At 35.8% G+C, this 26,930-nt stretch overlaps 7 protein-coding genes across 16 annotated transcripts; 4 read left to right on the forward strand and 3 right to left on the reverse strand.

Annotated features, from left to right (window-relative positions):
• The first annotated feature begins 528 nt into the window (after nucleotides 1–528).
• Nucleotides 529–1,402, forward strand: LOC138933111 (transmembrane protein 186-like). The gene is made up of 2 exons (XM_070295604.1): nucleotides 529–923; nucleotides 1,021–1,402. Exons 1-2 carry the CDS (start codon nucleotides 605–607, stop codon nucleotides 1,323–1,325), a joined length of 624 nt encoding a protein of 207 aa, XP_070151705.1. The 5' UTR covers nucleotides 529–604; the 3' UTR covers nucleotides 1,326–1,402.
• Nucleotides 1,379–2,553, reverse strand: Mrps7 (mitochondrial ribosomal protein S7). Its single transcript, XM_070295603.1, has 5 exons — nucleotides 2,461–2,553; nucleotides 2,130–2,312; nucleotides 1,815–2,049; nucleotides 1,598–1,735; nucleotides 1,379–1,511 (listed from the first exon to the last, which is right to left on the reverse strand). Exons 1-5 carry the CDS (start codon nucleotides 2,523–2,525, stop codon nucleotides 1,431–1,433), a joined length of 702 nt encoding a protein of 233 aa, XP_070151704.1. The 5' UTR covers nucleotides 2,526–2,553; the 3' UTR covers nucleotides 1,379–1,430.
• A 276-nt stretch (nucleotides 2,554–2,829) lies between these two features.
• Nucleotides 2,830–6,849, forward strand: LOC138933044 (dual specificity mitogen-activated protein kinase kinase 4). The gene is made up of 9 exons (XM_070295484.1): nucleotides 2,830–3,234; nucleotides 3,415–3,486; nucleotides 3,610–3,721; nucleotides 3,816–3,911; nucleotides 3,993–4,170; nucleotides 4,249–4,368; nucleotides 4,445–4,744; nucleotides 4,837–5,063; nucleotides 5,175–6,849. The coding sequence occupies exons 1-9, from the start codon at nucleotides 3,189–3,191 to the stop codon at nucleotides 5,338–5,340; spliced, it is 1,317 nt and encodes a 438-aa protein (XP_070151585.1). The 5' UTR covers nucleotides 2,830–3,188; the 3' UTR covers nucleotides 5,341–6,849.
• A 44-nt stretch (nucleotides 6,850–6,893) lies between these two features.
• LOC138933045 (forkhead box protein J1-A) lies at nucleotides 6,894–14,695 on the forward strand. Of its 6 annotated transcripts, none has more exons than XM_070295486.1 (5): nucleotides 6,894–7,041; nucleotides 9,882–10,124; nucleotides 10,855–11,170; nucleotides 11,382–11,560; nucleotides 11,716–14,695. In XM_070295486.1, the coding sequence occupies exons 3-5, from the start codon at nucleotides 10,903–10,905 to the stop codon at nucleotides 12,178–12,180; spliced, it is 912 nt and encodes a 303-aa protein (XP_070151587.1). In that variant the 5' UTR covers nucleotides 6,894–7,041; nucleotides 9,882–10,124; nucleotides 10,855–10,902; the 3' UTR covers nucleotides 12,181–14,695. The 6 variants fall into 6 exon arrangements, with proteins under 6 accessions (XP_070151587.1, XP_070151586.1, XP_070151589.1 ...); XM_070295485.1 differs by having other exon boundaries at nucleotides 9,882–10,120; XM_070295488.1 differs by having other exon boundaries at nucleotides 9,882–10,017.
• LOC138933046 (uncharacterized) lies at nucleotides 7,147–10,334 on the reverse strand. 2 transcript variants are annotated; one of them, XM_070295493.1, is made up of 4 exons: nucleotides 10,129–10,334; nucleotides 9,170–9,381; nucleotides 8,184–8,485; nucleotides 7,147–7,504 (listed from the first exon to the last, which is right to left on the reverse strand). In XM_070295493.1, the coding sequence occupies exons 2-4, from the start codon at nucleotides 9,182–9,184 to the stop codon at nucleotides 7,432–7,434; spliced, it is 390 nt and encodes a 129-aa protein (XP_070151594.1). In that variant the 5' UTR covers nucleotides 9,185–9,381; nucleotides 10,129–10,334; the 3' UTR covers nucleotides 7,147–7,431. The 2 variants fall into 2 exon arrangements, with proteins under 2 accessions (XP_070151594.1, XP_070151593.1); XM_070295492.1 differs by having other exon boundaries at nucleotides 9,796–10,334.
• A 411-nt stretch (nucleotides 14,696–15,106) lies between the features above and the next one.
• Rint1 (RAD50 interactor 1) lies at nucleotides 15,107–18,781 on the forward strand. Its single transcript, XM_070295395.1, has 13 exons — nucleotides 15,107–15,294; nucleotides 15,362–15,600; nucleotides 15,665–15,838; nucleotides 15,943–16,077; nucleotides 16,174–16,435; nucleotides 16,525–16,750; nucleotides 16,858–17,023; nucleotides 17,088–17,253; nucleotides 17,335–17,555; nucleotides 17,641–17,806; nucleotides 17,893–18,026; nucleotides 18,112–18,343; nucleotides 18,431–18,781. The coding sequence occupies exons 1-12, from the start codon at nucleotides 15,169–15,171 to the stop codon at nucleotides 18,290–18,292; spliced, it is 2,196 nt and encodes a 731-aa protein (XP_070151496.1). The 5' UTR covers nucleotides 15,107–15,168; the 3' UTR covers nucleotides 18,293–18,343; nucleotides 18,431–18,781.
• Wdr81 (WD repeat domain 81) lies at nucleotides 18,324–26,449 on the reverse strand. Of its 4 annotated transcripts, none has more exons than XM_070295394.1 (22): nucleotides 26,067–26,449; nucleotides 25,825–25,981; nucleotides 25,464–25,719; nucleotides 25,183–25,345; nucleotides 24,665–25,063; nucleotides 24,383–24,583; nucleotides 24,157–24,302; nucleotides 23,898–24,073; nucleotides 23,227–23,822; nucleotides 22,688–23,112; nucleotides 22,303–22,599; nucleotides 22,036–22,193; nucleotides 21,237–21,947; nucleotides 20,990–21,165; nucleotides 20,592–20,878; nucleotides 20,355–20,490; nucleotides 20,091–20,265; nucleotides 19,598–20,016; nucleotides 19,222–19,515; nucleotides 18,972–19,121; nucleotides 18,783–18,889; nucleotides 18,324–18,696 (listed from the first exon to the last, which is right to left on the reverse strand). In XM_070295394.1, the coding sequence occupies exons 1-22, from the start codon at nucleotides 26,280–26,282 to the stop codon at nucleotides 18,465–18,467; spliced, it is 5,877 nt and encodes a 1,958-aa protein (XP_070151495.1). In that variant the 5' UTR covers nucleotides 26,283–26,449; the 3' UTR covers nucleotides 18,324–18,464. The 4 variants fall into 4 exon arrangements, with proteins under 4 accessions (XP_070151495.1, XP_070151494.1, XP_070151493.1 ...); XM_070295393.1 differs by having other exon boundaries at nucleotides 22,036–22,190; nucleotides 23,889–24,073; XM_070295392.1 differs by having other exon boundaries at nucleotides 23,889–24,073.
• Between the last annotated feature and the right edge of the window lie 481 nt (nucleotides 26,450–26,930).

Raw genomic sequence — 26,930 nt, forward strand, 5'->3', positions numbered from 1 at the left:
ATTTTTACGAAAATCTAAATAGAACGGGTTATTCTAAACATTTACCGTATCTTTACAATGACAATTCGCGTTGTAAATAATTTGTTCCTCTAACCTTTACACTTTCTCATAATTTACGCTCTTTTCCTTTCGATATTATTTCGATATATTTCATTTTGAATGTAACAAATGCAATATGAAACTCTAAAAAGATTCTCGTTTTACCTTATCTAGGCTGTGGTCGAGAAGACGCTGGAGATGCTTGGAAGCATTACATTAACCAATCAGAATAGAGAAATCTTTACTCTTTTTGTCCTGATTGGTCAATCAAATGCTTCGAAGCATTTCTAGTGTCTTCCCGACCGCAAGCCTAGTTGCATAAGCAATCTCGTCATCGGCTGCGGTCGAGAAGACACTAGAGATGCTTCGAAGCATTGCATTAACCAATTAGAATAAAGAAATCTTTACTCTCTTTGCCCTGATTGGTCAATTAAACGCTTCGAAGCATTTCTAGCGTCGTTCCGACCGCAGTCTGCGTTTCATGTTTACTATAACCTCCTTGCTGATGTGATCGCACAGTTCTCGGGGTGTAGTTTATTATTATAATATAATCTCTCTCACACACATGTATCTCCGACTTTTGACAAACATTTGCGATCGATCTTTATATCGCACTTCGAATAATGCTAGACTTCAGATCAACAGACTGTGTCATGCTGTGAATAAATACGAGGAAAAACGGGAGATGGAAACAATAATCTCGACAAGGTTTCCCGATTACAAAGTAATCTATAGTTTTCCTTATATCAAACATGCTAGTGTCATAAATATCGTAAAGCATCGAATCACTATATTCACCACAGCATTCATCGTACCTGTGATGGTTGGACTTTACTTGACCGATATTGTATCGTCTGACACAACCACTTCAGTGATAGGAAGTAGTAAGATTCTATAAATTACTTTTTTAAGAACACAACCCGTTCTCCCGATTAATTAAATATTAAATATTAAATATTAAATCTCTAACTTTGTCCACAGGTGTTATAATAACAATATGGTTGCACAGTTTTGGAATTGTATGCAACAATCTCATAGGATATGTATATATGAAGTTAGATAAGGAAAAAGTAATATTATCTTACACAAACTACTGGGGGAAAAGAATAGACATGGAAATTGCTATCAATGAAGTTATTCCTATATCGGATAATCCGATCAGCATCACTGATCCTCTGTATAAAAAAGTAATATTCTTCTCGCAAAAACAAAGATTAAAGATAAATATGAAAGTGGGACAAATAATCGATATGGACAATTTTAAATGTATTCTAGGAACGGCTTAAGTTTTCTACACGTGTGTATAGATATAAATATATTGTAGAAAGAATCGCATAAATTGTATACTTAAAAATTATATATTTTTTTTAAACAGAACCTATGTTTTTTACCTATAGCCATCTAAAGTGCGCATAAGCTCGATTGGCCTGGCATTTTTTGTGCAATTCTTCCTTCCATTTAACTGCACAACCCTGAAACAATACGCACTATTGCAATATATATCTTATAAATGATTTAAAGATTAATTTATATTTACAAGTCCATAAAATTTACAAACCTGATTCTGAGATGCCAATACCAATTCTTTAGCTAATGTATCGTAAAATCTCTGAACGTCCTCTTTTTTTTTCGCTGCTTCAATCAACCAGTTCATGGATTTATGCTGCGCCTGTATAGGTGAAATTGGAGAAGGAACCTGAAAAAAAAAATTTGATTTGAATCACATTGTATTGTGATTAATCTGATAAATGAATGACTTTGTAATAAGTTGTTACCTGATATGTGATCCCTCCTTTCCTACAGCCTATTAAATGTAAAATAGGTGTACAATTATCAACAGCTTGATGAAAAATCACAAATGGATCCAGTTCGATATTATCTTTCTCCTCATCTGTTTTCGCCCTATGATAACGCTGCAATTGTATCCTTTTGACTCCTTCAAAAGTTTTGGTCAACAATGTTCTTGCTAATTTCCTATTTCCATGTCTCATAATAATGTTCATAAATTTCCTAAATATAATCGAGAAATAAATTGTCAAAGAGATGTAAAAAAAATTGCCAATAGAATAAATTGAGAAATAGTTTCTTACAACACTCTAGCATCGTAAAATTCTGAACACGTATCAGTGACAAATGCTGGTTTCACTTGTTGATGAGCGATCTTCATCATCTCCTCGCTTTGAAGAGCTTCTTGCTCCTCTTTTCTATATATCGGTTTAATATAATGTTGAGGAAAGACACTGTATTCCCTCTTAAAACTTGTAAGATTGCACCTGAAACGAGTGAGACTCTTGTACATACATCAAACATATTTGTGTACGATAGTATTTGTATATTGTGAAACGTATAACAAAAAAAATTGTTAGAAAAAGATGTTGCAATTTCAATGATAATTCCTTATATAAATCTCTCACATTGTACCTCTTGAATCCATAATTATTTAATAAATTTGTAATCGATGCGACAGATAAACGTAAATTAGCCATTTTCTTTGGTTATATTCCAAAACGGCCATCGAGTAAAATTCTCCTTAGAGAGGAAATTTTACACCATTTTCGAACCTAACCTGAACATCGTGGTGTTTTCAATTATGCGAATGAGAGCGCTGTTACGAGACAAGTCACTAGGTATATTACGTCAGGGTTGCGTTGAAAAATCTAGTCAGAGTATAATGGCGATTGATTGACCAATGAAAATAAAGGTGGTAAATTTTGATTGGTCAATCATGAGCTCTACTTGACAAGTAGATTTTTATGAAAATCTACCGTTAGCCTTGTGTATCCACTACGCGAGAGCGTAACCGTGTCGTAATGTATACCTTGTGCACGACCGTACTCGTCGAGTAGCCAAATGTTCGCGACGGACGAGTTTGCGGAAATATCACGCGGTGATTAACGGGAAAGAGAGGAGGTTAACGTAACTTGACGACACGTTATCGACTCGGAAACAGGAAGATAGAGACAAGACTTCTGTCAAGCTTCTGGACAAGAGATCGCACAAATGGTGCGACTGTCGTGTAACGCCAGGTTGTTGAGATCTTACGAGAAGAAGAAGAGGGTCTTCTAAAAGGGGAAGAGAGCGTCTTTCACGAGGCGGTTTCGTGCGCGCGCGACGCTGCTTGAGAGCAGCCAGAGCTCGCCGGACCCAGAATGGCGGACAATCAAGCCAACTCGTCGTCGGGACAAGCCGGCCAAGGTAATCGTATTGTCGCGTCAACTATCGCTACGCGATGTCGACCATGGGCCGAACGACCATGGAAAACCTAACCTAACCATGGTGGCATTGTCCCGCGTTGACACGAGGAGCACAGTCTCCACGATTTCGTCGTTCTTTCTGGCTAGTCACTAATCGAATCCCGATATGATTGGATTGCAGGTTCTAGCAGATCTTTTAACTTTCCACGAATGGATTTTCGAACAAACAACGATGTACAGAACGAGATGTCGGGTATGTGCAAAGCGAGATCTTTAAAATTATAACGATCTTTATATTAAAATAATAATCACGATAAACAAGATTTTTTTCGAGTCCTATAATCCATTTTTTTCGTCATGGCACATTCTGTTACAGAGAGGCGAAGACAGCTGAAACTTAGTTTCCAAACACAGGGCAATAATTTATCGTTTGCCAATTCCACAAATTCCTCATTAGTGAATTCAACGGGAGCCACAGTGTGTCCAATGTAAGATTTTAGCAAGCGAGATAGTTTTATAATGTTTATTTTGTTGTTTCTGTGTAATAAGATTGCTCCATTATTTTTTATTTGCAACAAATAGAGATCGACGCCCAACTCTGCCTTTATCTCTATCTAAGCTGCCAGTTCGACCTCGCAATATAATACAACAGCAAGAGTTTCTTCCTGATAAGGCAAGGTATAGTATTTATTATAGAAAAAAAAAAATGAACAAATTGTACATCTCTTTTGAAGTAAGTTACAATAAAGCTTATTGTAGAGACAAACTGCGAATGTGCCAGTCTATGCAAAGTACCGGTAAATTGCAATTATCTCCAGGCATGGTTTATGATTTTACAAGCGAAGATCTTCAGGACCTTGGAGAAATAGGGCGAGGAGGATTTGGAACTGTAAATAAGATGATTCATAGGATAAGCAATACCGTTATGGCTGTGAAGGTAAATTGGCGATATCATTCTCAATTCTGCTGAAATGGTGCATTGGAATTTTTAAAAGTGACTCAAATTATATCTCAGAGAATTCGCTCTACTGTGGACGAAAGAGAACAAAAGCAATTATTAATGGACTTGGAAGTTGTGATGAAGTCAAACGAGTGTCCGTGTATCGTGCAATTTTATGGAGCTTTATTTAAAGAGGTATATAGTTTGATGATATCATGCATGAAAATGACAAAAACAGTTGCATTATCTTATCTTATTTTTTTACGCATAGGGAGATTGTTGGATTTGCATGGAACTCATGGACACGTCGTTAGATAAATTTTACAAGTTCATCTATGAGAGATTAAACGAAAGGATACCGGAATGTATTCTAGGTAAAATTACAGTGGCTACTGTAAAAGCACTAAATTACCTCAAGGAGGAACTAACAATAATTCACAGGGATGTGAAACCTAGTAATATTTTATTGGATCGACGAGGTAATATAAAATTGTGCGACTTTGGTATATCCGGCCAGCTTGTGGACTCGATTGCGAGAACCCGGGACGCTGGTTGTAGACCATATATGGCTGTAAGTTTCATAATTATTGAAATGGATAATGTCGAAATAAAACGAGCATTCGATTAATTAAGCCTTATAATATCGTCACAATTGTTATTTAGCCGGAAAGGATAGACCCACAACGCGCACGTGGTTACGACGTACGAAGCGACGTATGGTCATTAGGTATCACGCTGATGGAAGTTGCCACAGGGTACTTTCCATATCCGAAATGGAACTCTGTCTTTGAACAACTCTATCAAGTGGTACAAGGTGATCCACCGCGACTTTCTCCCAATGAGAACGGAAACCATTTCACTATGGATTTTGTGAATTTTGTGAATACATGGTAAAGAATCATTTCTCATACATCTTATTTATCGAAAATATACCGAAATATATATATATATATATATTTTTTTTTTTTTTTTTTTTTTTTTTTTTTTTTTTTTTGTTAAAGCTTAATTAAGGAAGAGACACAGCGACCCAAGTACAATAAATTGCTGGAACATCCGTTCATCAGACGAGCGGAGGAAGCGATGATCGATGTTGCAGCGTACATAAGCGGAGTTTTGGACAATATGGCTAATAACGGAGTGACACCATTCACTACGAATCAACCTTAAGAATTGACAATTTAAGCGGCAGAGCGACGATAACAGAACGTGTCATCACATCACCACAATATCGCGGTTTTTCTCTTACTCTTGGAATATGAACTGTATTATACTGCGCATTCCGATGATCTAACGTAGATAGCGAAACCAACGATAATTCTCGTCGTCGTCTCGCTCTTAGAATTATATTCTTGTGGATGCGAAACGGTTATGCGATAGAGAACGCGTAGAGGTATGTATCGAGACAAGCTAGTGAACTTCGTTAAGTATTGAATGGTGGCGCATACATTGTCTTTTTCTCCTGTTGTGTATTTATCTCCTCTTTTATCTCTCTCTTTCTCCCATTTAATATAACTTTAAATACATGTCGCGAAGAGATTCTGCTTGTTCCCGAAAAGATAATTCTCGGTAACGGCGCGATTTACCTGAATGATGAATTTTTAGCAGATCATATGTATGCGTATGAATGTGTACATATCTATATGTACGCATAATTATATCTTGCCTTGTATAATTAAATCTTGATTTCCACAATTTTTTTAAGCAGCGTTACAGAAGCGAAAGATACCCTAGGCGAATTAACCTAGCCAAATTGATATCGATGATACACCCGGGTATTGGCCGTTTTTTGATGATTTTCTTAGGACAGGTTTAAATACGAGTATCTCAACTGTTAGGAGTATCTCAGCTGTAATGTAATGGAAATAAATCATTGACACTTACAGCGCGAAACACTTTGACACATTTTCTTCTTCCCGCTTGTATATATACGGACATTGAACTCTCCGGCTCGCGTGTATCGAATTTTTACGCCTTGGTGATTCTTCTTACGACTAACCGACGAGTTCTCTTATCTCTCGGCGTATGGCGATTTATCCACCGACGGGTTTTAAAAACTGCGGGTCCAGGTGCATTTCGCCTGATTGCGAATATTGGAAGAATTTTTTATTCCAATATTTATTACGTTTCTTGCGCGTACTTAATCAAAAACATTTCCACTATCTCTAAAACAATTTAGGGGGGAAAAGAAACGCATTTGAAATGTCAACTTGCAAACTTTTCTCACGACGAAATTTTTGTGTGGAACAATAAAATTTGATATTATATTTCTCATGATATACATATTTGCAAAGTGTTTTTATATTTATATTAGTTGATCAAACTATTTTATCGCCTTTTTTGCACGAGAGCAAACTTGACAAGAACAAATTATAACTATAATCGATAATCCTAAGGGCGGTCGCGCACCTGTCGTAGTGGTACCGTTTGGACAGGTAAGAAGATGGCGGTACAATGGTGGTTGACGGTGCTGATGGTGCTTTGTGGTGATAGTCGTTAGTTCTGGCAGAACCATCGGCGCGTTAATGATTAATTTAGCGATGTAAAACGTTTTCGAATTTCGCAAGAGATATAATGAATAAAAGCCTTGTAAAATTGATTAATTGGAGAAAAGTGTTTTAATACTAATTTTTAATCATCCATCACGTGTGCTAATGACAAATATTTCTAATTTAAAACGTACGTGGAATACGCGCGAGAATTATACGATATTAAAGTATTGATTTTATGGAAAATAGATTTAGCAATATATGAATAATATATTCAAAATGATGCAAAGACTATCTACTGCTTACTAATTATTTTCTATCTTCATCAATCATAATTAGCGATTATATACAAGTGTACGTTAAATCTATTTGGGTGATTTCGGTGAGTATAACTTTGTTTCTTTGAATAATTTTTAAGCACATGTATCGTAAGATCTAACACGATAAGTTACATGATAAAATTTCAACGAATTGTTTAAGCGTAAAAATAATGTAAGCGAAAAATCTAAAAATATCTACATTTAAAAATTGAAGAGAGAAAGAGAGAATTTTGATTAAAATAATACTCGTCTCTTTTTTTTTTATGTAACTGCGATATCACCGGGTTTTTCTTTTTGTTTTTTCTTTTCTTTGTCTATTTCTGCATCTTTATACCGAAAAAAAATACTCAAACATAAAGGAATTTTACGGTTGTACACGGACGTCATTATCGCCGTCGATTGCGATGATGTAGATTATGTCTGCTACTGTGTTGCTGCTGCACTCGTCGAAATCAATTGTCTTGAATATTTGATGCACCTCCGAGCACCTCCGCCCTCCCGGAACTCTGACTGGCGTCGGAGAATCTATATCCGTAACAATCGCGTATATTATCCGTTCTTTTAAATTGTCCATTGAAATACGTCCACATCATTGCTACCGCGATGACCTGTTACTATTTCTCAAGAGGACATGCTACCAGACTTTAACAACCTTTGTATTTCTCAAGGAGACATTCCCGTTTGTATTCGTGCCTATTGTATCATACGCCGCGTTATTATTTTCTATTTAAAAATTGCGAGCTACAATAATCATTCAAAAGTATTAAAAGAACCGTCAGATTATTGCGTTAAACGTAGATTCAAGCAAATAAAAATTTCATCGTACGAGAGAATGATCGTACAAATAGAATATAATAGATTATACTCTACTATTATAAATAGAGTATACTAGTGCATACTCTATTTATTTATTCCGTGTTCTATATATATGGACTGCCTATTTTTAAAAAATTCATTGGTTTATGTGTTATATCCATTTATATAATTGCGGATATAATCGAACGCAAAGCGCGCGACGATGAAAATACATCGTCTTGTAATAATGTGGAAATCGATTCGTGAACACAGATAAAACAGTAGAATATTACTGGTTCCATTATATTCTTTTATATGGCGCATAATATTACGTTGTTGCACGTGATACGTCGCTTTAGCGAGCGCGTAGGCAAGGTAAACGCCTAATGAAAGCATGGTAGTGACTCACAACCTGACGCGTGGGGAAAAAAGGCAGCAGGTGCTGCTGGTTATTGTTGATACTGGCTGGGTGCTGCTGCTGTTTCTGTTGCTACTCCTGCTGCTCCTGCTGCTGCTGCTGCTGCTACCACCATCGGCGGGGTAGCCAGCTGAATAACTCGGTAGAGTCGACAAGGGAACGGATATTCCCAGGAGATTATTGATCGTCGACCGCGCAGATACTTCTACTGACGACGATGTAGGAGATCCTTGGCGATGACGTCCGTCCAAATTCCTTTCGTACCATCGTTTTTCAAATGGCACCACCAGTTTCTGTGCATGAAAATTCTCTTATAAATTTGAAATAACATGTCTCCGAATTGCGCTAATATATATTCACAAAATAAATTAATTAAATAATAGGGAGAGAAATATCAATGCGCGTTATGTCAGATATAAAATATTAAAGATAACATTATTGGTCCCAATTAAAGATAATATTAGTTATATTAATTGTCGTGATTCCTAATTTTTATTCCACAAGAAGAAAGGAAAAATCTTATATATATCGTATAGTTCAGTAAAAGAAATTTATTTTGGGCCAATGTATGACGTAATATTTTTATAATCTACATATCTGCGCGAACTCGTCGCAAGACATAATTATTATGTAGCTTAGTAAAAAATTCATCGCATACGTTTTAATCAAACACTTTAGTTCTCCTAAAATTTCTATTTTTATCGCAAAAAGATGTATTTTTTCATGTAAGATAATTTTTTCCACATTAAGAAGACATTCATCCCTTCTTTCCCGGAGGAGGGTCAATTTTTCATAGAACGCCCAAAAGTTTCTATGTATATATCGCATGCGACACTGTTCTTCGTCTGTGTTAATTCAGAGCGGACGAATCTCGTGCTTTAACGATCCCGTACGAACGTCGACCAATGATCACGAAGGTCCGGGGGTGAATCTCGCGCGCCATTCTCTCGTCCCGGTCGAATGGCCGTGGTTCTTACCCCTCTCTCTCGCATGCCAATTTATCGTAACTGGCGGTCGCTGCCTCCCCCCGATTCGATCAATGGAGGCACCTGTACCAAGACGACTGTGTCCACCCCCGCCTAGAGCATAGCCAGGACGAGACGCGCGTATCACACATCGCCTCCTTCCGATTGCCCTCGGTAAAAAGAAATGTTCTCATAAGCTAATCCACATTCAGGTTTCGGGAAACCTGAAATCGATTATTTCTTCGTCAGAAAAAACATGGAGATAAATTATGTAATTTTATTTTATCAGATATTTAAACATTCCTCGGATACTTATTTCTATAGATATATAAATTAATAGAGAAAAATTGTTGCAAATTGTCTATTAAAATTAAATGTATTATGTATCCGTACGCTAATCAAGGAAATTATCTACATATATTTGAGTTGAAATATAATTAGTCCGCATAGTTCAAGGTCAAACGGTACGTGTAGATATATGTAATGTGACGACGCTTATGTCTAGATTCGTTTAAAATAAAAATATTTTTTATTAAAGAAAATCAACTTTTGGAGGGAGGCTTCTTAAAGAGTGTTACGTAATCGGTGTATTCTATAATTCGATTAATACATCGTCTCTCTATCTCTCTTATCCTTACATATCGTCCGCAGCTTGAAATATTTCGACGCCGACGCTACTTGTACTCGCCATGATCAGAATTACAAGGGTAAGCTCCCCTGTTAGTTTCAGGTAGGAGAGGGTCGACGAAAAGGGAAGAGGGTCGCTCGACCGGCGCGTGTATATGGTCCACCTGTGCAAAAGGGAACCCAGCACCTGTCACCGCACGCGCGTACCTCTGTCAGGTCGCTAGAGTAAGCAGGTAGACATAGGCGCGTTTCACCCCTTGCTACCACCAGTCCAACTCATCCGGCCGTGCTGTGTGCACGCACGCGTCTCACCAGCTTATTTTAGTATATTTATATGTACGTACGTATCTTATCTATTCTCGGACATTGCGAAGTAATTTTTCATTCCGTTCGATATTTTTCTTGGTGTAAATTTTAGAAATTTTTGTCGAAATTCTTCTCTCTCTTGTTCTATGTACCGGGGGATGGTGATCGATGTTTTGTCTCTCTTTCCACGAACAAATGTCGACGGATGACGCATCATTGAAAAGTGCATTTTCCTTATAAAGAGCGCGACGTGTTCTTGAAAATTTATGTAAATCGTAAAACAGGTATCATGTTGATACGTAATATTAACGTAAGCGTGAGACCAAACAAAGAAAAAGAAAAAAACCTTTTTTTCGCGCCAAGTGATACGCTTTCTTTGTCGTGACGTCAGTAGACATTTCGGTGAGCCAATGAATCACATGAGTTCAAAGTATTGCACGGACAATTTTGGGAACTGTACAATCGGAATTCAACATCAATTGGAGTAGATATACCCGCGTATTGTACAATATATATATATGAATTTTATATAGCGTTTTCCCTTTGCGAAAGAAAAGTATGTAAATGCGTAGAAAAATGCGTCCTGACAAAGTATCATCCTTATCTCCCAAAAATAAATCATTTGCGTATACTCCATTATTCATCTACAAAGAATTTAATTAAAGAATATTTCAATCAGATGAAAACTTATTAATTTTATAAATGTGAACAATTGTGCGCGTTCGAGAAAAATTCATCTGCACGAAAGTGATTGGTCTGCATAGGTGCTGCGTTGCGTTGGTATACTCGGGTGATGAGAGACGGACCTGAAAATGAGGATAGACCTGGCGGAAGTTGAGGTATCGACGGAGGAGGAGTACTCGCCCACTGCCGCCACCGCCGCAGTGGACAGTAGCAGTATGGACAGCAGTCCGGACGATTACGACGGAGTCGAGGCCGAATTGACAAGCCTCTCATGGCTACAATCGTTGGACATCACCAGCGCGTCCGGTTTGCCGACGCCGCCTTGTTCGCCATCGCCTCCACCGGTCGTCCGTCAACCCCCAAAGAAGCTGTCGCCCTTGGTCAAGGCCGATTTGGGTAATCATTAAAATAATCTAGAAAAGCGTAAGAGCGAATCAATCGAAAAGCGAGAGAGAATTGACTATTATTATATATAATTGGAATCGATTATACATATATGTATATAATTGAAATGGGTATAAAGATTATTAAACCTTGCAAAGAATCATTCGTATATATAAAATCGAGTGTGGTATATAAATTTCCTTCAATTTCTTTCGTTTATTAGATCTCGTGGAAAATGCTGGCAAGTATCGAACGGATCCCGATGCAAAGCCGCCGTTCTCTTACGCCACCATGATTTGTCTCGCGATGCGCGCCAACAATAATAAGGTCTCCCTTTCCAACATTTACGCATGGATTCGAGAGAATTTCTTATTTTACAAATATGCCGATCCAGCCTGGCAGGTAAAGAAGATTTTGTATTTCTCGCAGATTTGTCCCTAAAACATGATTAAAAATATTATTTGAATATTATTGTATATTATGTATTTTATTAATTTTCTCTAAACATCCAGCAAAGAATGCGATTAACGGTCTCTATCGTTTTTTTATCGGAGCAGAATTCGATTCGACACAATCTCTCGCTGAACAAATGCTTTGTCAAACTGCCGCGTTCTAAAGACGAGCCGGGCAAGGGCGGTTTCTGGAAATTGGATCTCGAAAGAATGGAGGAGGGTAAACGGTCCAGACGTCGCTCCGCAATCTCACAGCGAATTCGCAACTCCAAGAGGCAATCCTCATCCGCGACAACCGCGACAACGACGATAGCGACGACGACAACGACGACAGCAACGACGACGCTCAATGCTCTTCAGAACAGCTGTTCGCCGCCTACCAGCTGCCTATCCAGCACTCTATACGAGACCCCGCCTAGTAGCGTGTCACCCCCAATTCCGGACAGTCTGTCGGAAGTACCGGAATCGACGCAGGTGAGCCTGAGTGAGGACGATTTCACGAGCTTGCTGATCGCCGGCTGGGATGAAAATAATCAGTTGGAGCTCCTCGACCTCTTAGATACCCTGTAAACCAAGCCAAGGTGACTCTTTCGCAAACGCCTCTCAGGAATCACTGGCGAAACAAATGTTCTCGTCCCTCCATACATCTCCCCCTCCGGCTTCCCGTTTCATTCGATTGACGTAAAACGTAAATAACAACGCGAATAACGTTCTCAGATCGATCCGAAACAATATCAATTTTTAATTTTATCGGATTTCGCGATAACATACATTTTCCGTTTCACAACCAATCACAAACAACGATTTTGCGCGATAAAACGCAAATAACAAATTATTATTGTTAAACTCAAGACTACGCAAAAGCAATGATTCCATTTAATCGTATCCATTAAAATGTTAAATATCAATCTCGTAATTAAAGCGCGATTAATTTACGATCGAAACGTTGAGAGGAAAAAGTATCGTTGAGGAAGAAATACCAAAGAAAATGAAATCAAACACATCTTATCTCTTCTTCCTTAACAAAATGACCTAATTACACGTAAAGATGAAACGTCGCGCGATTTTAGTGTGCCTAACGAGATTGTTTTAACACGCCGTCCGACCAATGTGTTAAAACGTGTTATAATATAACGTGTATAAGAACTCTGTTATTGCCGAAAGTGTGACCGATAGTGTGGCAAGACATATTATAATCGATTGAAGTATTATTAGATTACGTCGTGAAATATTTGCCATGATTGGCGACGTGATGAGGATGAATATCAGTATGTATCCGATATACATAATGTATAAGCGGCAATAATAAGAAAAATTTATTATTTTTCTAATAATTTCGTAAATTAAAATATAATTTTTGTGATCGCGAAATATATACTATAACATATAATACATATACATATATGTATATTCAATAATGTTATACATATATATATTATATTTCGCACAGGAATATTCAATAATTTAATAGTAATAAATATTTAAATTTGCAATAAATGTAAAAGAGAATGTAATTTCCATATGATATGTACTGTCAAACTTTTTCCTTATATATATACAGTATTTATTTTGACATTTATTTTTTCGCCATGTTTCTTCTATGGCTCAATCTTTTATTTTCATTTTTTCTAATTACATTGTCTTTCTTTGTATCTCGGTGATATTCTTCCATTCTGATATTCCTCCTCGTCTGGAGAATAATTATTAAACTTTTCGCGGCGAAACGATTCACGCATCGTGCCTTTGAATAATTAGCGAATGTCCTTTACTAATTCGTCTAAGCAGCGCGTCAATTTACATATGTATATACATGTATACATACATACATATATGTATGTATATGTATGTGTGCCAGATCGATCGATTAGCGCGCGATGTATATGATATTTTCTATCGCCGCGTTCAAACGATATTTACCAATCGCAGTTTCTGCTCCCGCGATCTATATTTTTGCCGCGTAATAGAAAAAGAATGTATGTACATATATGTATAACGCGCGGAAGAGATAAAGATCCGCAATTTCAATTGCGAATCGACGAATCTTGCGATGTAATACATACATATATGGTACATACGATGAGCGTAACATACACTCTATTGCGGCTTCTATTTTAATATCCCCCTTATGCCGCGTCTTTCTCTCGACGGTTTTAGAAATTATTATTAATCATTATTAGTATATATAATAATATCGCGATATTACGGTGTTATTTCGTTGTACGGGATCGTAATAGACGAAGCGTAGAGATATGCGTTTACATTCTTCTACACTGTTGTATGCGGAGTGTCCTCAGAAGTATCCCTCTCTGCTCGAAAACGGCGATTATATCCAAAGTCGAAGTGGAAAAGTTTCGGCGCGTATAAGACTCCATTTTGAAAAATGCTGTGAATATGACAGTCATTAAAAATAAAAGAAAATGTTTTGCTATCTGCTGTAAAAACACAAACGCCGACGAAATAAATTCACGATTCACATCGTCGATCGAATTTCGAAAGCATATTCGTGTCGCGTACCAGTAAATAAATTGAGAAACAGAGATAAATAAAATACAATTTTCCGCGATACTTTAATAGGTGACACTCGGCGCACGCGCGTTTCTCACGCATTTTCATGCGTACAATTACACGATAATATTAGAGTACAATTGTGTCGGGGGAGAGATATTAATTATATTGCCGGTGTGTGATATAATACTAATCTTTATATAATGTCGAATCGGTGTGTCGATTTCTAAAATTCACACCTCTTCAGAGTCCGTCCGAATTTATCCGTCCGGAATGAAGTTGATAATGCATATTCGCGATGCGTTGATAGAAAACGTGGGATGCGAAACGCCAAGATCGAAATTTGAAGAAAGCGACACAAACACGATCGCGATTCATTATTGCGAGTAGAGTGGATATATGTGCCTTGAAGTAAGATTAAAATATTTTTTTTCTTTCTCTTCTATATATCTTTTATCTTCATTTATCCACGATATATAAGGGCTCAGTGCAACGTGTGCATGGTTGTCTCCATAATTTGTATCTAATATAATTTAATATGTAACTCTATGAGATATGATAAATAAATATTGAGAAATATATCACCTCAATCGCGAAACATGCTCCTTACCATTATATATTTCAAACTGAAAACTGTTGAAAACGTAATCGTAAAATCATTATCAAAACACGAAAAAAATAAACCCAACAACTATTCCGCCATCCAAACTTATAGTATATACTTTATGGCTACCAATCGACAGTTGGTACAATGATAAAAATTCATTCATATTTCCGCTTGAAGATAGCAGCAGTATATAACTAGTAAAATTAGTAAGTAGATAGAGTTGGTAGTAGATGGTTGATACATGTTGCCAACATCGGGACAAAGGAGCACAAATTTGTCTCAATTTTTCTGATTGGTCAATCGAACGCTACTCTACTCAAACAGGTTTTTGAACGCAACCCAATATGACTTGTATTTGTCTTCTGCTAAAGTGACACATGAATGACTTAAAACAGCTGTACAGCATTTTTAATTTCTCGATGTAAAGTATACATTTCTCTCTTATAATGGATATAAAACAGAAAATTATACAAAAATTCAACGTGCAACTCGGATCGAGTTTAAAAAATCTTGAAAAAATCTATGATTTTCATGAGTATCTCAAAACGGAGAAGGATGAGATTGAAAAATCAGTAAGTCAATACTCATTCGCAAAGAAACATGTAATGTGAATAATGAAAAATATTTTGTCTTTTGTAGTTATCAATGGCGTCAACCACTGCTCCTTCCAAGGTAAAAGCAGTGGTCGAAAATGTAGAACTTATCAATTGCGAAGTCGACCAGTTGCAGGAAGACTGTGCTGATTTGAGCAAGGAGATTGAAGAGACATTTAGCGAAAATGATAAAAATTTAAAGTTGCAAGAAACTATTGACAAAATAAGTCAGCTGGACAAATCATTATCCTATTTGTACTTTATAAAGTATATAGAAAATATCAGGTACTGAATTGTGTTAAGAAATATGTAATTTTATTATTTGTTTAATGATCATATTTGTGCTTAGTGACGAAATAGAGACATCGTTGTCGTCTGGTGATGATGATTCCATGATAACTTTATACACCAATTTGACAAACATCAATTGTCAGTTGCAAACATCTATGTGTCGTCACCTGGTTAATTATGTTCATGAAACTCTGCACTTTTGGCATAATTTAATCAAGGAGAAATTATCAAAGTATGTTTTCTTGCTTGCATATATTAAAAATATATAATTTATCTCATAATGTATCCCCGCCCCCTCCTCCCATTATTCTTATATAATACAATAATATTTTGTAGGGAGTACAATGATTTATTGAAGACATTAAGATGGCCTTTTTGTGGGACTAATGGCAATGCAGTAAACACACCCTTACCGGAAATGATGACAAGATTCAAAATGCTCACTGAATATCTTTTTCATTTGCAACTACCGTATCCTTAAAATATACAATCTAATTATTTTTTAATTTATTAAAAAAATATATAGATTGACAAAATTTATTCTCATATTATTCTTAATGTATATAGAGAAGAAATGGCAAAACCTGTTGTAACATCTGTGCTATTGACAGACTTTGCGCCAGTTAGCTTGCCCATCGCTCTTTTAGTACGTCCTCTCCGACAAAGGTTTATTTATCATTTCACAGGAGCTAAATTGACGAACCGCCAAGATAAGCCGGAATGGTTCTTTACACAGATATTAACATGGATCAAAGATCATGTACAATGGGTGCAAAAGTATATTCAACCTACAGCAGACTCTATAAGTTTTGGACATTTAGACATAAAGGTTTGATGTAACTTATAAATTGATTGAATCCCGATATCCTAACTATTAGTTTCATATTTCTGGTTACTAATTATAGTACATATTGATAGGCCGAATTTATGCGTGCTCTAGTTCAGTTAGCTGTTGAGAAACTTCATTCTGAATTACCCATAGCACAGTACGATGACACTTTGTTTGCACACTTGGTAGATGAAGCTTTAGGATTTGAAAGAGAATTGCGAGAAACTCTGTTATATCCTCAAACTCAGCCGGCCACTGTCTTCGTTCTTACGCAAGCCCACGTTTTCATAAAATGGATTAATATGGAGAAAAAATGTGAGTGTAAAGAAGTGATCTTACATATGCTTCCAATATAGATATATGTATATCCATCTCTATATATATATATATATATATATATATATACATATCTATTTGTTTAGATGCAACCGAAAAAATGGATGCAATATTAAGTTCAAGCACAGCGTGGGAAAAACTGGCGGGTCCCGATATCGATGACATGAAAGTTACTGAGTGCGCGGACGCTTTTCTCACACTTCTCACAACAATCTCTGATAGATATAAACATTTGCCTCAGCCTGGACATAGGTAAATCATTAAAAAGTCATTCCAAGAGACTAATTATCGACATTATTATTGTTGTTTTATGAAGATTGCAGTTTCTCGAATTGCAATTAGAATTGATCGATGACTGGAGAGTGCGATTGTTGCAACTGTTACACGAGAATTGTGAAGATCCATTAACATCACTCATGCCGCATATTCTCAATACGTTACATTATGTCGCGACCGTTTTGGAAGAATGGGGTGTGACTGCTGTATGTATAGAGAGTTTTATTTATAATTGTGCAAAAGAGATTATAGAGATAATTACTTATTACGAAATTTCGTTTATATAGCATTTTTTACAACTGCAATTCTTCAAGAAGCAATTTGAAGCTGTGGAAAATGCCACTGACAGGGGCAGTGACGTTAGTGAGAGCATTGGAGAAATAGAAGGCACTGTATTTGATGAGGCTGTAGCCCTCTTACAACGATTAGAAAGGGAATTGATAAATGAAATCAGTGATTCAGTAGCTTTAGATGTAAAGGCAAAAAGTAGAGCTTACAGAACTGACAAGTATAAGAACTTTCCCCAAATCATTGCCAAAAAAATTATCCTCAATTTATTATCATACTAACAGAGCACTTTTTATTATTATCAGGTGGTTTGCAATGCAGTCTTCGAAAGAAGTCGCTTCATTATCGGTAACACCGAGTGGTTGTCCCATGTTCCAGGAACTAGCAACGCGTCTTCATGTATTGCATAATGCTCTTGCTTTACCATTGTTTAATCATGCTTGGAAGAGTTTAGCTGCTCATTTCGATCAAGTAAATGCAATGAAAAATAAATTGCTGTCTTCATATTCTTCTTTATAATAATTTTCTAAACATTTTCCAAATATTTCTCTTTGCAGTTTCTTTTCGAGGAAGTTGTATTGGTCAATCGTTTCAATAATGGCGGTGCTGAACAATTACAATATGATGTTTTAAGAAACCTGTTTCCATTATTTGGTTTATATATCAACAAGCCAGAATCATATTTTCCTTTGTAAGCCTGTATATAAAATAGTTAACATTATTTGTTTCTCTAATATAGATGCCTGTGTAATAATTCAATCTTTTTAATATTTCAGGATAAAGGAAGCATGTATACTTTTAAATATTTTAATTGGTTCAGCAATATTACTTCAAGAAGCATTAAATAATAATGATAAAAACGCATTGGAAGTTTTAGCAGATGTTGGTGTGCATAAAATATCTCCTGAACTTGCTCTCAAAGTGATAGCGACGAGAACAGATATTATTCATGTATAAAAAAAGCTCTTTCTTGAATATACTTGTAAAAATGGAATTTATTGTATAACAGTAAGTTTATCATGCATTTTCTATTAAATTGTTTGCGCAATTACAATATTTTCCTATTTATCTATATTGTATTTAATAATGTTTCAGCCATTTATGTACGTTTTGTACACATTTTAAACTCTCAACACAACAGTGTTATCCCACCATTGTCAGCGCCCAATAATAGCAATCGATTAAGAGGAAGGATAGCCATGGCAGTAAGAACACCTTTGAAAGCATCTGATCTCAATTTGGATGAAGAGAATGAAGCAGTCATTTCTACAGAGGTATAGACGCCGATTCGATTTGCTGTTGTTCCTATTACTAATTCCTGTTCATGCATCGCCATGCAATGGACAGGTTCTGTAGCGCCTCTGAAAAGATAATAGAGAAATTTATGTAAATATATTTTGTATAGTCATATGTTTTTTAAGTAATAATACTATAAATTTTCTTATACTTCATGTGAAATTTAAGTTTTCCATCCACTGCGCTCCATACAGCGATAGTTTGATCCAATGAAGAACTAACTATAGTGGTTTCATTTATTGCTTCCAACTGCAATATCTACAGCATCAAAAATCAACAATCACACAACGAATTATTTGATCAAGTCTGATATTGTTGGCAACTTAAATTAAATCTTCACCTCGCATTCGTGGCCTTTCCAAGACGCGATAATTAAACCAGTGCGAGTATCGAGTATCGTCAAGAAACCCGATGCCTGACCCAGAGCAACCCAATTACCACTAGGTGCGACCGCGATACATCTTATTAAACCAGTTGGATTCATGGAAACCTATATTTTTTTGTTATTGTAAATAGTATATAAATAACGATGATTATTTTTTTAATTTCTCAGAAATTATCGTTATATATATATATATTGCATTACTTACTTTCATTTCATTAACATATTGGAATGTCCTACAATCAATAACTCTAAGGGTAATATCTGTTGTTCCCACAAGAAGAGTTGTTGATGGAGAAGGACTCGAGGCTAAAGTGTTCACAGGGACGGGACGACTGCTTTCAGGACATCCTAGAAGCGAACCCATGAAAGGATCCCAACAATGAATCACACCATCGCACGTCACTGCGTATCTCAAAGATTCCAGGAATGTAAGTGAAAGAATAGATTTTTTATGTCCGGTGTATGTGTATTGACACGGCGAGACTGTACTCCCATCACCCTAATTACATAAAGATTTTTATAAATAGCTCTAAATATTATGGCGACGTAACATCTTGTTAGAACTAAATAATACATCTTACCTGGCTCCGTAAACTCCACAACTTTACAGTCTTATCTCTGCCACCACTCATAAAACTATTCTCGTTGTCCAGTACATATAAACATCTTATACTATTTGTATGTCCGCTAAAAGTCTGAAGTTTTATCTGCTTTATATTAAATATCGCATCCTTCTCCGGTCTTCCTATCTCATGTTCCCAATAGGCTAGCCAATTACCGCGTAACTGTCTGCCAGCAGATGATGGACAGGTTGTCTCGCGACCGGTAACGATACTCGCTTCCGTCGCCATCGATTGAGAGCTAGCATCGTCTTTCGGTACTTCGAATCTATTTCCTATCACAGATATATTTCCGAAACTGCAAACGTCTTTATGAACTAATTCCACATTTTCCATCACATCCATAGAAGCCACAGATGTATTATATCTGTCTGCGTTATCTTCAACAATAAGATGAGAGATTAACACATCGCGTAATGATCAAAGGACAACTATTTTATACAGAAATATATACCGGTATTTTGAAAGGTCGTTTTTATTCCTTGCTCATAATCGTGACAAAGTTCTTTTATACGCTCGTGGTTTTTAAGTATTTGTTCCATCATTTCGCTGTCGACGCATCTATAAAACAGCATATATGCTTTATGAGCAAACTCAGCGGTAAACACAGTTCGTAATTCTTCAAATGCCTGTATGCAAATGTAAAGTTTAGTATATATTCGCAATTACATCTAAAAAAAAGAAAAGAAATTAAATATCGTAATCTGTTCGATCTTACTCTATTTCTTTGTAAGTCTGGCACGTCACTATTTTTTAATACTGGAGGAGAATACGAATCCGCAACATCTGTATCAAGTTTGTTCCATACACAAGTTCCATTGTTATCCAATCCACTTTCATTTGTAGTTTTCATCCTATATGTGAAATATTAAAAATAATGAATATTATTTACGCAAATACAATAAAATTAAAATCTCGCTAAAATCGACGCTCTTATATATTTGTATTACGTTACCGTATAGAATGTTCATAAGTCGCGTTTCTTTGTCCCAGATTATCTGACGGACCCTCAGTGCTCGAATTCTCATTGAAGGCTTTGTCGAAAGCCAAAAAGAAACGCTGAATCGGCACTGCTAAATGATTCTTCGTAATTACACTACCAAGACGTAAGCTAAGAGCGAACATTGCTTCCAAACATTTCTCGGCCAGGGCGAAGCGCGCAAGCGTTCCATTTGGAAATGTAAATCTCGCGGTCGACAGTATGCGTACTGTTGGATGCAGGATAGATTTAACAATCGGTTCCTAATTTCCAAATATTAGACTTTTTTATATATACATTGTTATAATTGATGGATATATATATAGTTAATAAATGTACTAGGTAATTAATTAATTGTGTATCATAGATATTACATGAAGCACGTCCATTATGGTAGAGTCACTGAGATATGCCATAATGTGATTTAATAGAGCTAGGCAAGAAATTAGACCACCTTCCAAATTTTGTGTCAACTTTTTCTTGCACAGCGCCAACAATTCAACCACGTGCGCAAAATATTGTAACAATATAATTTGTTCTCCATATAATCCTAGTAAAACGATTAATAAATCGTTGTTGTTTATGGAATTTAGTTGTTCTAGATATATGTTTTATACGTACCTGCAATAGCTGTGAGACATTCTAGGACTTTAACGGCATTTCGATCACCGGCCAATAGCGATTTTTTCCACATAACACCTTCTAGACACACAAAATTATTGTCATCGACCGACGTTAGATTTTCTTTCCCGGCGTAACATAGCGTCAGCATTCGCAGAAGATTTCGCGACAAGTGCCGCGCTGTGAGTACCGGACCAAGTCTGTGGGACAGCCAAATAACGGATTCCGCACTCATCTCAGAAATTGTACATTCGCTCGGAGTGGATCTTCGATAAATATCCAATTGATGATGTAATGAATCTTCATCCGATTCAGTTACATTGCGTTTGTTATCAAGATCGATGGAAAGCGTAACACAAGTGTCTTCCTTGGCTTCTATTAAGCCGCATACATTCTCGGAGATATTACTACCGGAATGGATATTTGTATTGTATGTACTAACATAAGTAAAATCTTCGCTAGAGGTTTTACTACCGACATTGCAACCAATACTATTAAATTCGGTTACTGATTTAGGTCCGCCGATATTTGAGTGTTTCGGTATAGGAATCGTTGGCGATTTCACGGAGCCGCTCGGCGAATTTTTGTTTCCATCGTCGTTCAATTCGTCGCTGGCATTTAAGTTGAGATCTATGTGTAAGTCGATATCATATGGCATAGTATTATTTAAAGAAATCCATATATTATCCTCTGGTTCCATAGTAAATACTTCTGTAATAATACGTTAATTCATGTTCTTAGTAAACCAATTTTTTATTCAAATACATTTATCGAATCATTAACGATTCATTCGAATCACCTTCAACGTCATTATCCATCGTTACATTAGATACGTGATCGTTGGTCATTGGTCCAAAAGATGAAGCAACATTATGATCAGTATCCGCGAATGAATCTTCATCTAATGGAGATAAAACCCCTTCCCCGTCACTACAAGGTCCACTCAAGTCGCAGCTTCTTCATAGAAATTTACAAATAATAGAAAAATTATATACAAGATATATCAAATAAAAATAATGATAAGATATAATATTATAAAATATATAATTATTTCTTTTTTTCTTACTTTAGATTTCCAGTTCTATATGTGCATGTACCAAGAGATCCCTGTATGTAATCTTTGTATCCTCCTACTGCTTCCACCAAAGGATTTATGAAATTATCTAAAAATCTGCGTAGTCCTAATCTGACTATCAGCTTGAGCAGAAACGTTCTGTGATATAGTCGAGTGGTTCGAAGCTTTGCGAGCGTTCCTGCGGGTAGTAGATCGGCGTATAATGCAATATCCATGATGGAACCATTCTCGTACAATTTTGTGATGGACGAGAGGAACGTATCGGCCGTATCCTTCGGTCCCAGCGTTCTGCGATAGAAGGATGAGAGAAGTAAAAAGAATATTATAAAAAAATAACTTTGTGGTGGAAAGATATTTTTCTATAATACATACTCACTTTGCAATAGGATCAAAAAGATACCATACTGACAATACCGCGCTATAAGGTTCTTCCATAATTTGTACTATGTGAGAAACTATCAATTGTAAGGTGGCTTCTCTTGCACTCCCGGCGTAAGGTAACAATCGTTCGAGTTCTCTAGCAATTGCTTTTACTTTACACTCGCTAATTTTACACAGATATTTTGTCTTTGTTTTAATCGCAAAATCTATATCATCCTCGGTCCTCACGATAGAATTTAATTCTTGTATCAAGTCATTATATTGTTGTAACATTTCCACAATATTATACAAGTATTGACAATATTTGGAGAATGGAAACAGACTGCCGGATAAGATTGGTTGAAGAAATTGATGCGCAGATGGTGGCGGAAGACCCATATGTGTTATTGTTGGATAACGAAAGAGGATCTCATCGTTTACCTAAGTGTAAAACAAGATACCCCATATATATATATATATACACATTATAAAATAATTGATTTTGCAATGTGCGTTTATCTTAATAAAATATATAATGCGAAATTTTAAAATTACCATTGAAATGTCAGTCGTCTCTACGTTACGTATATTATAACTCTTTGGCATAATATCAATTTGAAGCAATAGAGACACGATATTTTTTATACATTTCGGTAAATTATCAGTCGATGTCTTCAAAATGTTTAGACACGTCGCGAATCTTTGCGCAAATGACAATCTTTCAATGTTCCAAGTCGCACGAAACTTGCCGGCTAGGAATATCTCTACCATCAGACAACCGAGTATCTGTTGTTCCTTGATACGACCACTGGCCACAATCTGTTTATAATTTGTGAAAAGGTCGTGCGATCCCACTATAGGTTTGTAGACTCGATGATTGATTTTATTCATGAATACGTGCATAGTTTCTACTTGCACGATCGCTGCAACGGGATTAAAATCTTTCGGCAGAATAATAGGCTGATTAACGGATTTATCCGATTTAACGTTATCCTCCGAAAGCAAAGAACCTCTAGAACGACTCAATAAGCGACTCAATATGAGTGGCGACGATCTCGCTGCGTTCGTTGCCGTAGCAGGTGTTTCTTCCTCCTCGATACCTGAACTGTGACTTTCATCATCGCTGATTCTATTTGTAGATTGATCATTTTCTGTAACCGTACAATAATATGAGAAAATTTTGAAAATGTATATCACAATTTTCGCAAAAAACTTACTGGTTTTACCGGTAAAAGATGTTCTAAGACGCGGTGGTACTTTACCCCAATAAGGAGATGGGATAATTTTTTGTGGATGTGGTTGCGTGAAAAGTTGTACAACTCCAGAATTAGTCAAATCAGTATGATTATCGACTAGCTGTAGGCAAACGTTTTTCGATTTTACGGCAGCGAAACCAGATAATCTGTCGCATAAAAAAAGCACAAATATCAAAAATTTACATAAATATAATTAATAATTTATTATTAAACAAGATTAAATTCGTACTTGTAACCAAAAGTCAAGTCTATCCAGTGATGTAATCTTTCCGAAACATAAAAGCTTTCTAATGCTTCTCTATGCTTTTCGATAAAATCTTCTGGAGAAGTCGCCCATGCTGGAATTTCTAAATCTGGCAAATCTTCATGGATGGACTGTAAATAAAACATACATTTTAAAAGATTTATCGAACTTGAGAGAGATATTTTATCATTGCTTAATAATAATATTTTACCTTGAAAACACTAGGATCAGTGAAGAACTGTGGTATACATTCGTCAGGACTCCAATCGTGTAATCTCTGAATTGAAGCTGGATATTCTCCAGGTACCCATAAGGGTCGTACATGTTTACAAAGCACAGACTTATTATATCGACGTGAAAGATATACATAATATGTGATCTCTGATAAAACATCCGAAACATGATGTCCAACCTGCATATATGAATTAATTAATTATTCAATAAAATGCATGAATACATGAAACAAAATTCCCATATGTGTTAATTTACATACCTCAGTTGATTGTGAGTCAAACGTGAGATCTAATTGTCTATCACCTTTATTTAATCGAAATTTTGACTTTGTTAAATCTCTCCAGTTGCCGCCGTTTCTCGATGTAAAATCCGTTACCCAAGGCATAACATGATGACAGATAGGATCACCGTACCTTCTACCAGCCAAATTATTGAGTGCAGTCAAATAATCAAAATTGCTAATACAATTATACACCCACATTTCGCATAATTTTTCGATACTTTCATTTAAACCAAAATCGCTGTTATTTGAATAAGATATGCTATCTTTTTTACTGTAAACATTGTAACTGGGATTTTTTTCTTTACTGTCTTGAGAGATAGGAGGACATTCGTTATCAGGTTTTAAATAAATATTATCGCTTAATTTTGGCAGTACCTAGAAAGAACAAAATCAGCTTACAATATAGGAACATTTTTTTTTCTATGGTCTTACCTCACATTTAAATATTAAAATTCTTGTCATATATAAGTAGATACAAGTTACACAAAATATACCTTAACAGTAAAATTATCTGTGATCAATATATCACTGAGTGTAATTTCACCCAATGCAAGACCACGATCGTGCAAGTCTCTGGATAATCTTAATAATTGATAAACTACAAACAATGATTTCCCATGATTTGTATTAAGAGCAGCAGGACTATACATTACGCATCTGAAATTGATATTCATGAGTATGATAAAATGTAAAAATATTTTGAATAAAATGTAAGAATATTTTGTAGAAGTGTCTTTACACATCCAAATATGAATACAAAACAGTTATCACTCACTCGCGAAGAGAGAAATTCGTGATCTGCTCATAAAAAATTATAAAAGCAGACGTTGTTTCTATGACAAAATGGATTGGTACGAGATTACAATGTGTTTCAGATGATGCACCATTTGATACTGATAGAACTACACTATGTTGTACTTGTACCAAAGGACAGCCATACATCCTGTTTAGTACTTCATACATAATAGCAACATCGTTTGCATTAGCTGTAATATTAGACTGCTCCTTTTGCTCGACAAAATTCCAAGGACCTACATATATTTTACAAGATTATAAGTAACATAAAAAGAAATACTTATATCCGGCAGAAAAACTGAAAACTAGAGGTAAAAAATATTGTCTATTAAGACACATACTGTAATATTTCTTGTACGTTTCTTTCCATAGGTTTCTATAATTTGTTTCAGCTACATAATGCAACAATTGTGAAAACATTAATTCCGTTTGATTTTTTGTGCTAGTAGGCCTTCCTCTTGGCAAAGGAATCGCATTCTTGTACTGCTTTACATACACCTGTAAGAGTAATAATATAACTTTATATTTCACGCATATCACATCATATACTTTGTATAAAATATCTAAAAAATTATAAAGATACTTTTGCATATATTCTCAGCCAATCGCAACCCAATTCGTCGAGAGACGGTTGCGCGGCAATCTCATCGCTGGATAGTCGATCGTGGTTGATAAACGTAAATGGGCCGACTGTTAGTAATTGGGAAAGCCAATTTCGGTGAACTGTCAGGCAAATTCTTTCATCTGTCAATATCATATACTTTGCTGGTACCAGTAGATATTCTTTTATTATATCCATTTTGTTTTAATTTATTCAGATACTTTATTAACATGTAAAGAAACACTCTCAATCTTCTCTCTCATTTTTGTTTTGTCGATATAAAATAACAAGAGATGTGATATATATTTTCATACTGATTTGTTTATACTGTCATAAATGTCAAAGTCAGCTGATCTTTAGACGGAAAGAACCATTGAAAGACAAAGTTAGAAATTATGTATGTTCATAGATATATATTAAATATAAATAGAGCATAGACATAATATGGAAGGAACGCATCCCTTTACGCAGGTGCCTTTACATGGCAGCATCAAGCATCGAACGTCTGCGCAAAAAAATGCGCAGAATTTAAACGAGATAGATTCTAGGCTGAAATTAGATTCTGCGCAATTTTCTGCGCAGATGCTCGACGCTTAACACTGCCATGTAAAGGCACCTTTATCTTACTGCGTGTGTAAAAGGACAAATTTTCTCCCTTGCGCATGTGCAATCGCTAATTGCCGTGAGAAACGTACGAATGCGCAAAGTAGGATTTGCTATTTATTTATAACAAATTAATTATTTAAATATTCAAAAAAAAATTTATTTATTTATTTATAACATATTTTCTAATCTTTAATTTAAAAAAAATTAAAATTCTTAACTCAAGTCTCTAGAAAACATATT

The sequence above is a fragment of the Polyergus mexicanus genome, unplaced genomic scaffold (assembly GCF_030449975.1).
Source record: "Polyergus mexicanus isolate NDT 795.1 unplaced genomic scaffold, iyPolMexi1.0 SCAF_5, whole genome shotgun sequence".
In the NCBI taxonomy this organism is placed as follows: Eukaryota; Metazoa; Arthropoda; class Insecta; order Hymenoptera; family Formicidae; genus Polyergus; species Polyergus mexicanus.

What these genes read in the sequence shown, in the direction of transcription:
- LOC138933046 (XM_070295493.1), bottom strand. An exon ending in TTTTCCCCACGCGTCAGGTT is followed by an intron (nt 7,505 to 8,183) that starts GTGAGTCACTAC and finishes TTACGGATATAG; the next exon opens with ATTCTCCGACGCCAGTCAGA.
- LOC138933045 (XM_070295486.1), top strand. Translation starts at nt 10,903, where the DNA reads ATGAGGATAGACCTGGCGGAAGTTGAGGTATCGACGGAGGAGGAGTAC. An exon ending in CTTGGTCAAGGCCGATTTGG is followed by an intron (nt 11,171 to 11,381) that starts GTAATCATTAAA and finishes TTCGTTTATTAG; the next exon opens with ATCTCGTGGAAAATGCTGGC. An exon ending in ATGCCGATCCAGCCTGGCAG is followed by an intron (nt 11,561 to 11,715) that starts GTAAAGAAGATT and finishes TTATCGGAGCAG; the next exon opens with AATTCGATTCGACACAATCT.
- Rint1 (XM_070295395.1), top strand. Translation starts at nt 15,169, where the DNA reads ATGGATATAAAACAGAAAATTATACAAAAATTCAACGTGCAACTCGGA. An exon ending in AGGATGAGATTGAAAAATCA is followed by an intron (nt 15,295 to 15,361) that starts GTAAGTCAATAC and finishes TGTCTTTTGTAG; the next exon opens with TTATCAATGGCGTCAACCAC. An exon ending in AAGTATATAGAAAATATCAG is followed by an intron (nt 15,601 to 15,664) that starts GTACTGAATTGT and finishes ATTTGTGCTTAG; the next exon opens with TGACGAAATAGAGACATCGT.
- LOC138933044 (XM_070295484.1), top strand. Translation starts at nt 3,189, where the DNA reads ATGGCGGACAATCAAGCCAACTCGTCGTCGGGACAAGCCGGCCAAG. An exon ending in GGAGCCACAGTGTGTCCAAT is followed by an intron (nt 3,722 to 3,815) that starts GTAAGATTTTAG and finishes TGCAACAAATAG; the next exon opens with AGATCGACGCCCAACTCTGC. An exon ending in GTGAATTTTGTGAATACATG is followed by an intron (nt 5,064 to 5,174) that starts GTAAAGAATCAT and finishes TTTTTGTTAAAG; the next exon opens with CTTAATTAAGGAAGAGACAC.
- Mrps7 (XM_070295603.1), bottom strand. Translation starts at nt 2,525, where the DNA reads ATGGCTAATTTACGTTTATCTGTCGCATCGATTACAAATTTATTAAAT. An exon ending in TTTTACGATGCTAGAGTGTT is followed by an intron (nt 2,050 to 2,129) that starts GTAAGAAACTAT and finishes GATTATATTTAG; the next exon opens with GAAATTTATGAACATTATTA. An exon ending in AAGGAGGGATCACATATCAG is followed by an intron (nt 1,736 to 1,814) that starts GTAACAACTTAT and finishes TTTTTTTTTCAG; the next exon opens with GTTCCTTCTCCAATTTCACC.
- LOC138933111 (XM_070295604.1), top strand. Translation starts at nt 605, where the DNA reads ATGTATCTCCGACTTTTGACAAACATTTGCGATCGATCTTTATATCGC. An exon ending in CACTTCAGTGATAGGAAGTA is followed by an intron (nt 924 to 1,020) that starts GTAAGATTCTAT and finishes CTTTGTCCACAG; the next exon opens with GTGTTATAATAACAATATGG.
- Wdr81 (XM_070295391.1), bottom strand. Translation starts at nt 26,282, where the DNA reads ATGGATATAATAAAAGAATATCTACTGGTACCAGCAAAGTATATGATA. An exon ending in AACGTACAAGAAATATTACA is followed by an intron (nt 25,720 to 25,824) that starts GTATGTGTCTTA and finishes AAATATATGTAG; the next exon opens with GTCCTTGGAATTTTGTCGAG. An exon ending in AACGACCTTTCAAAATACCG is followed by an intron (nt 20,017 to 20,090) that starts GTATATATTTCT and finishes TTATTGTTGAAG; the next exon opens with ATAACGCAGACAGATATAAT.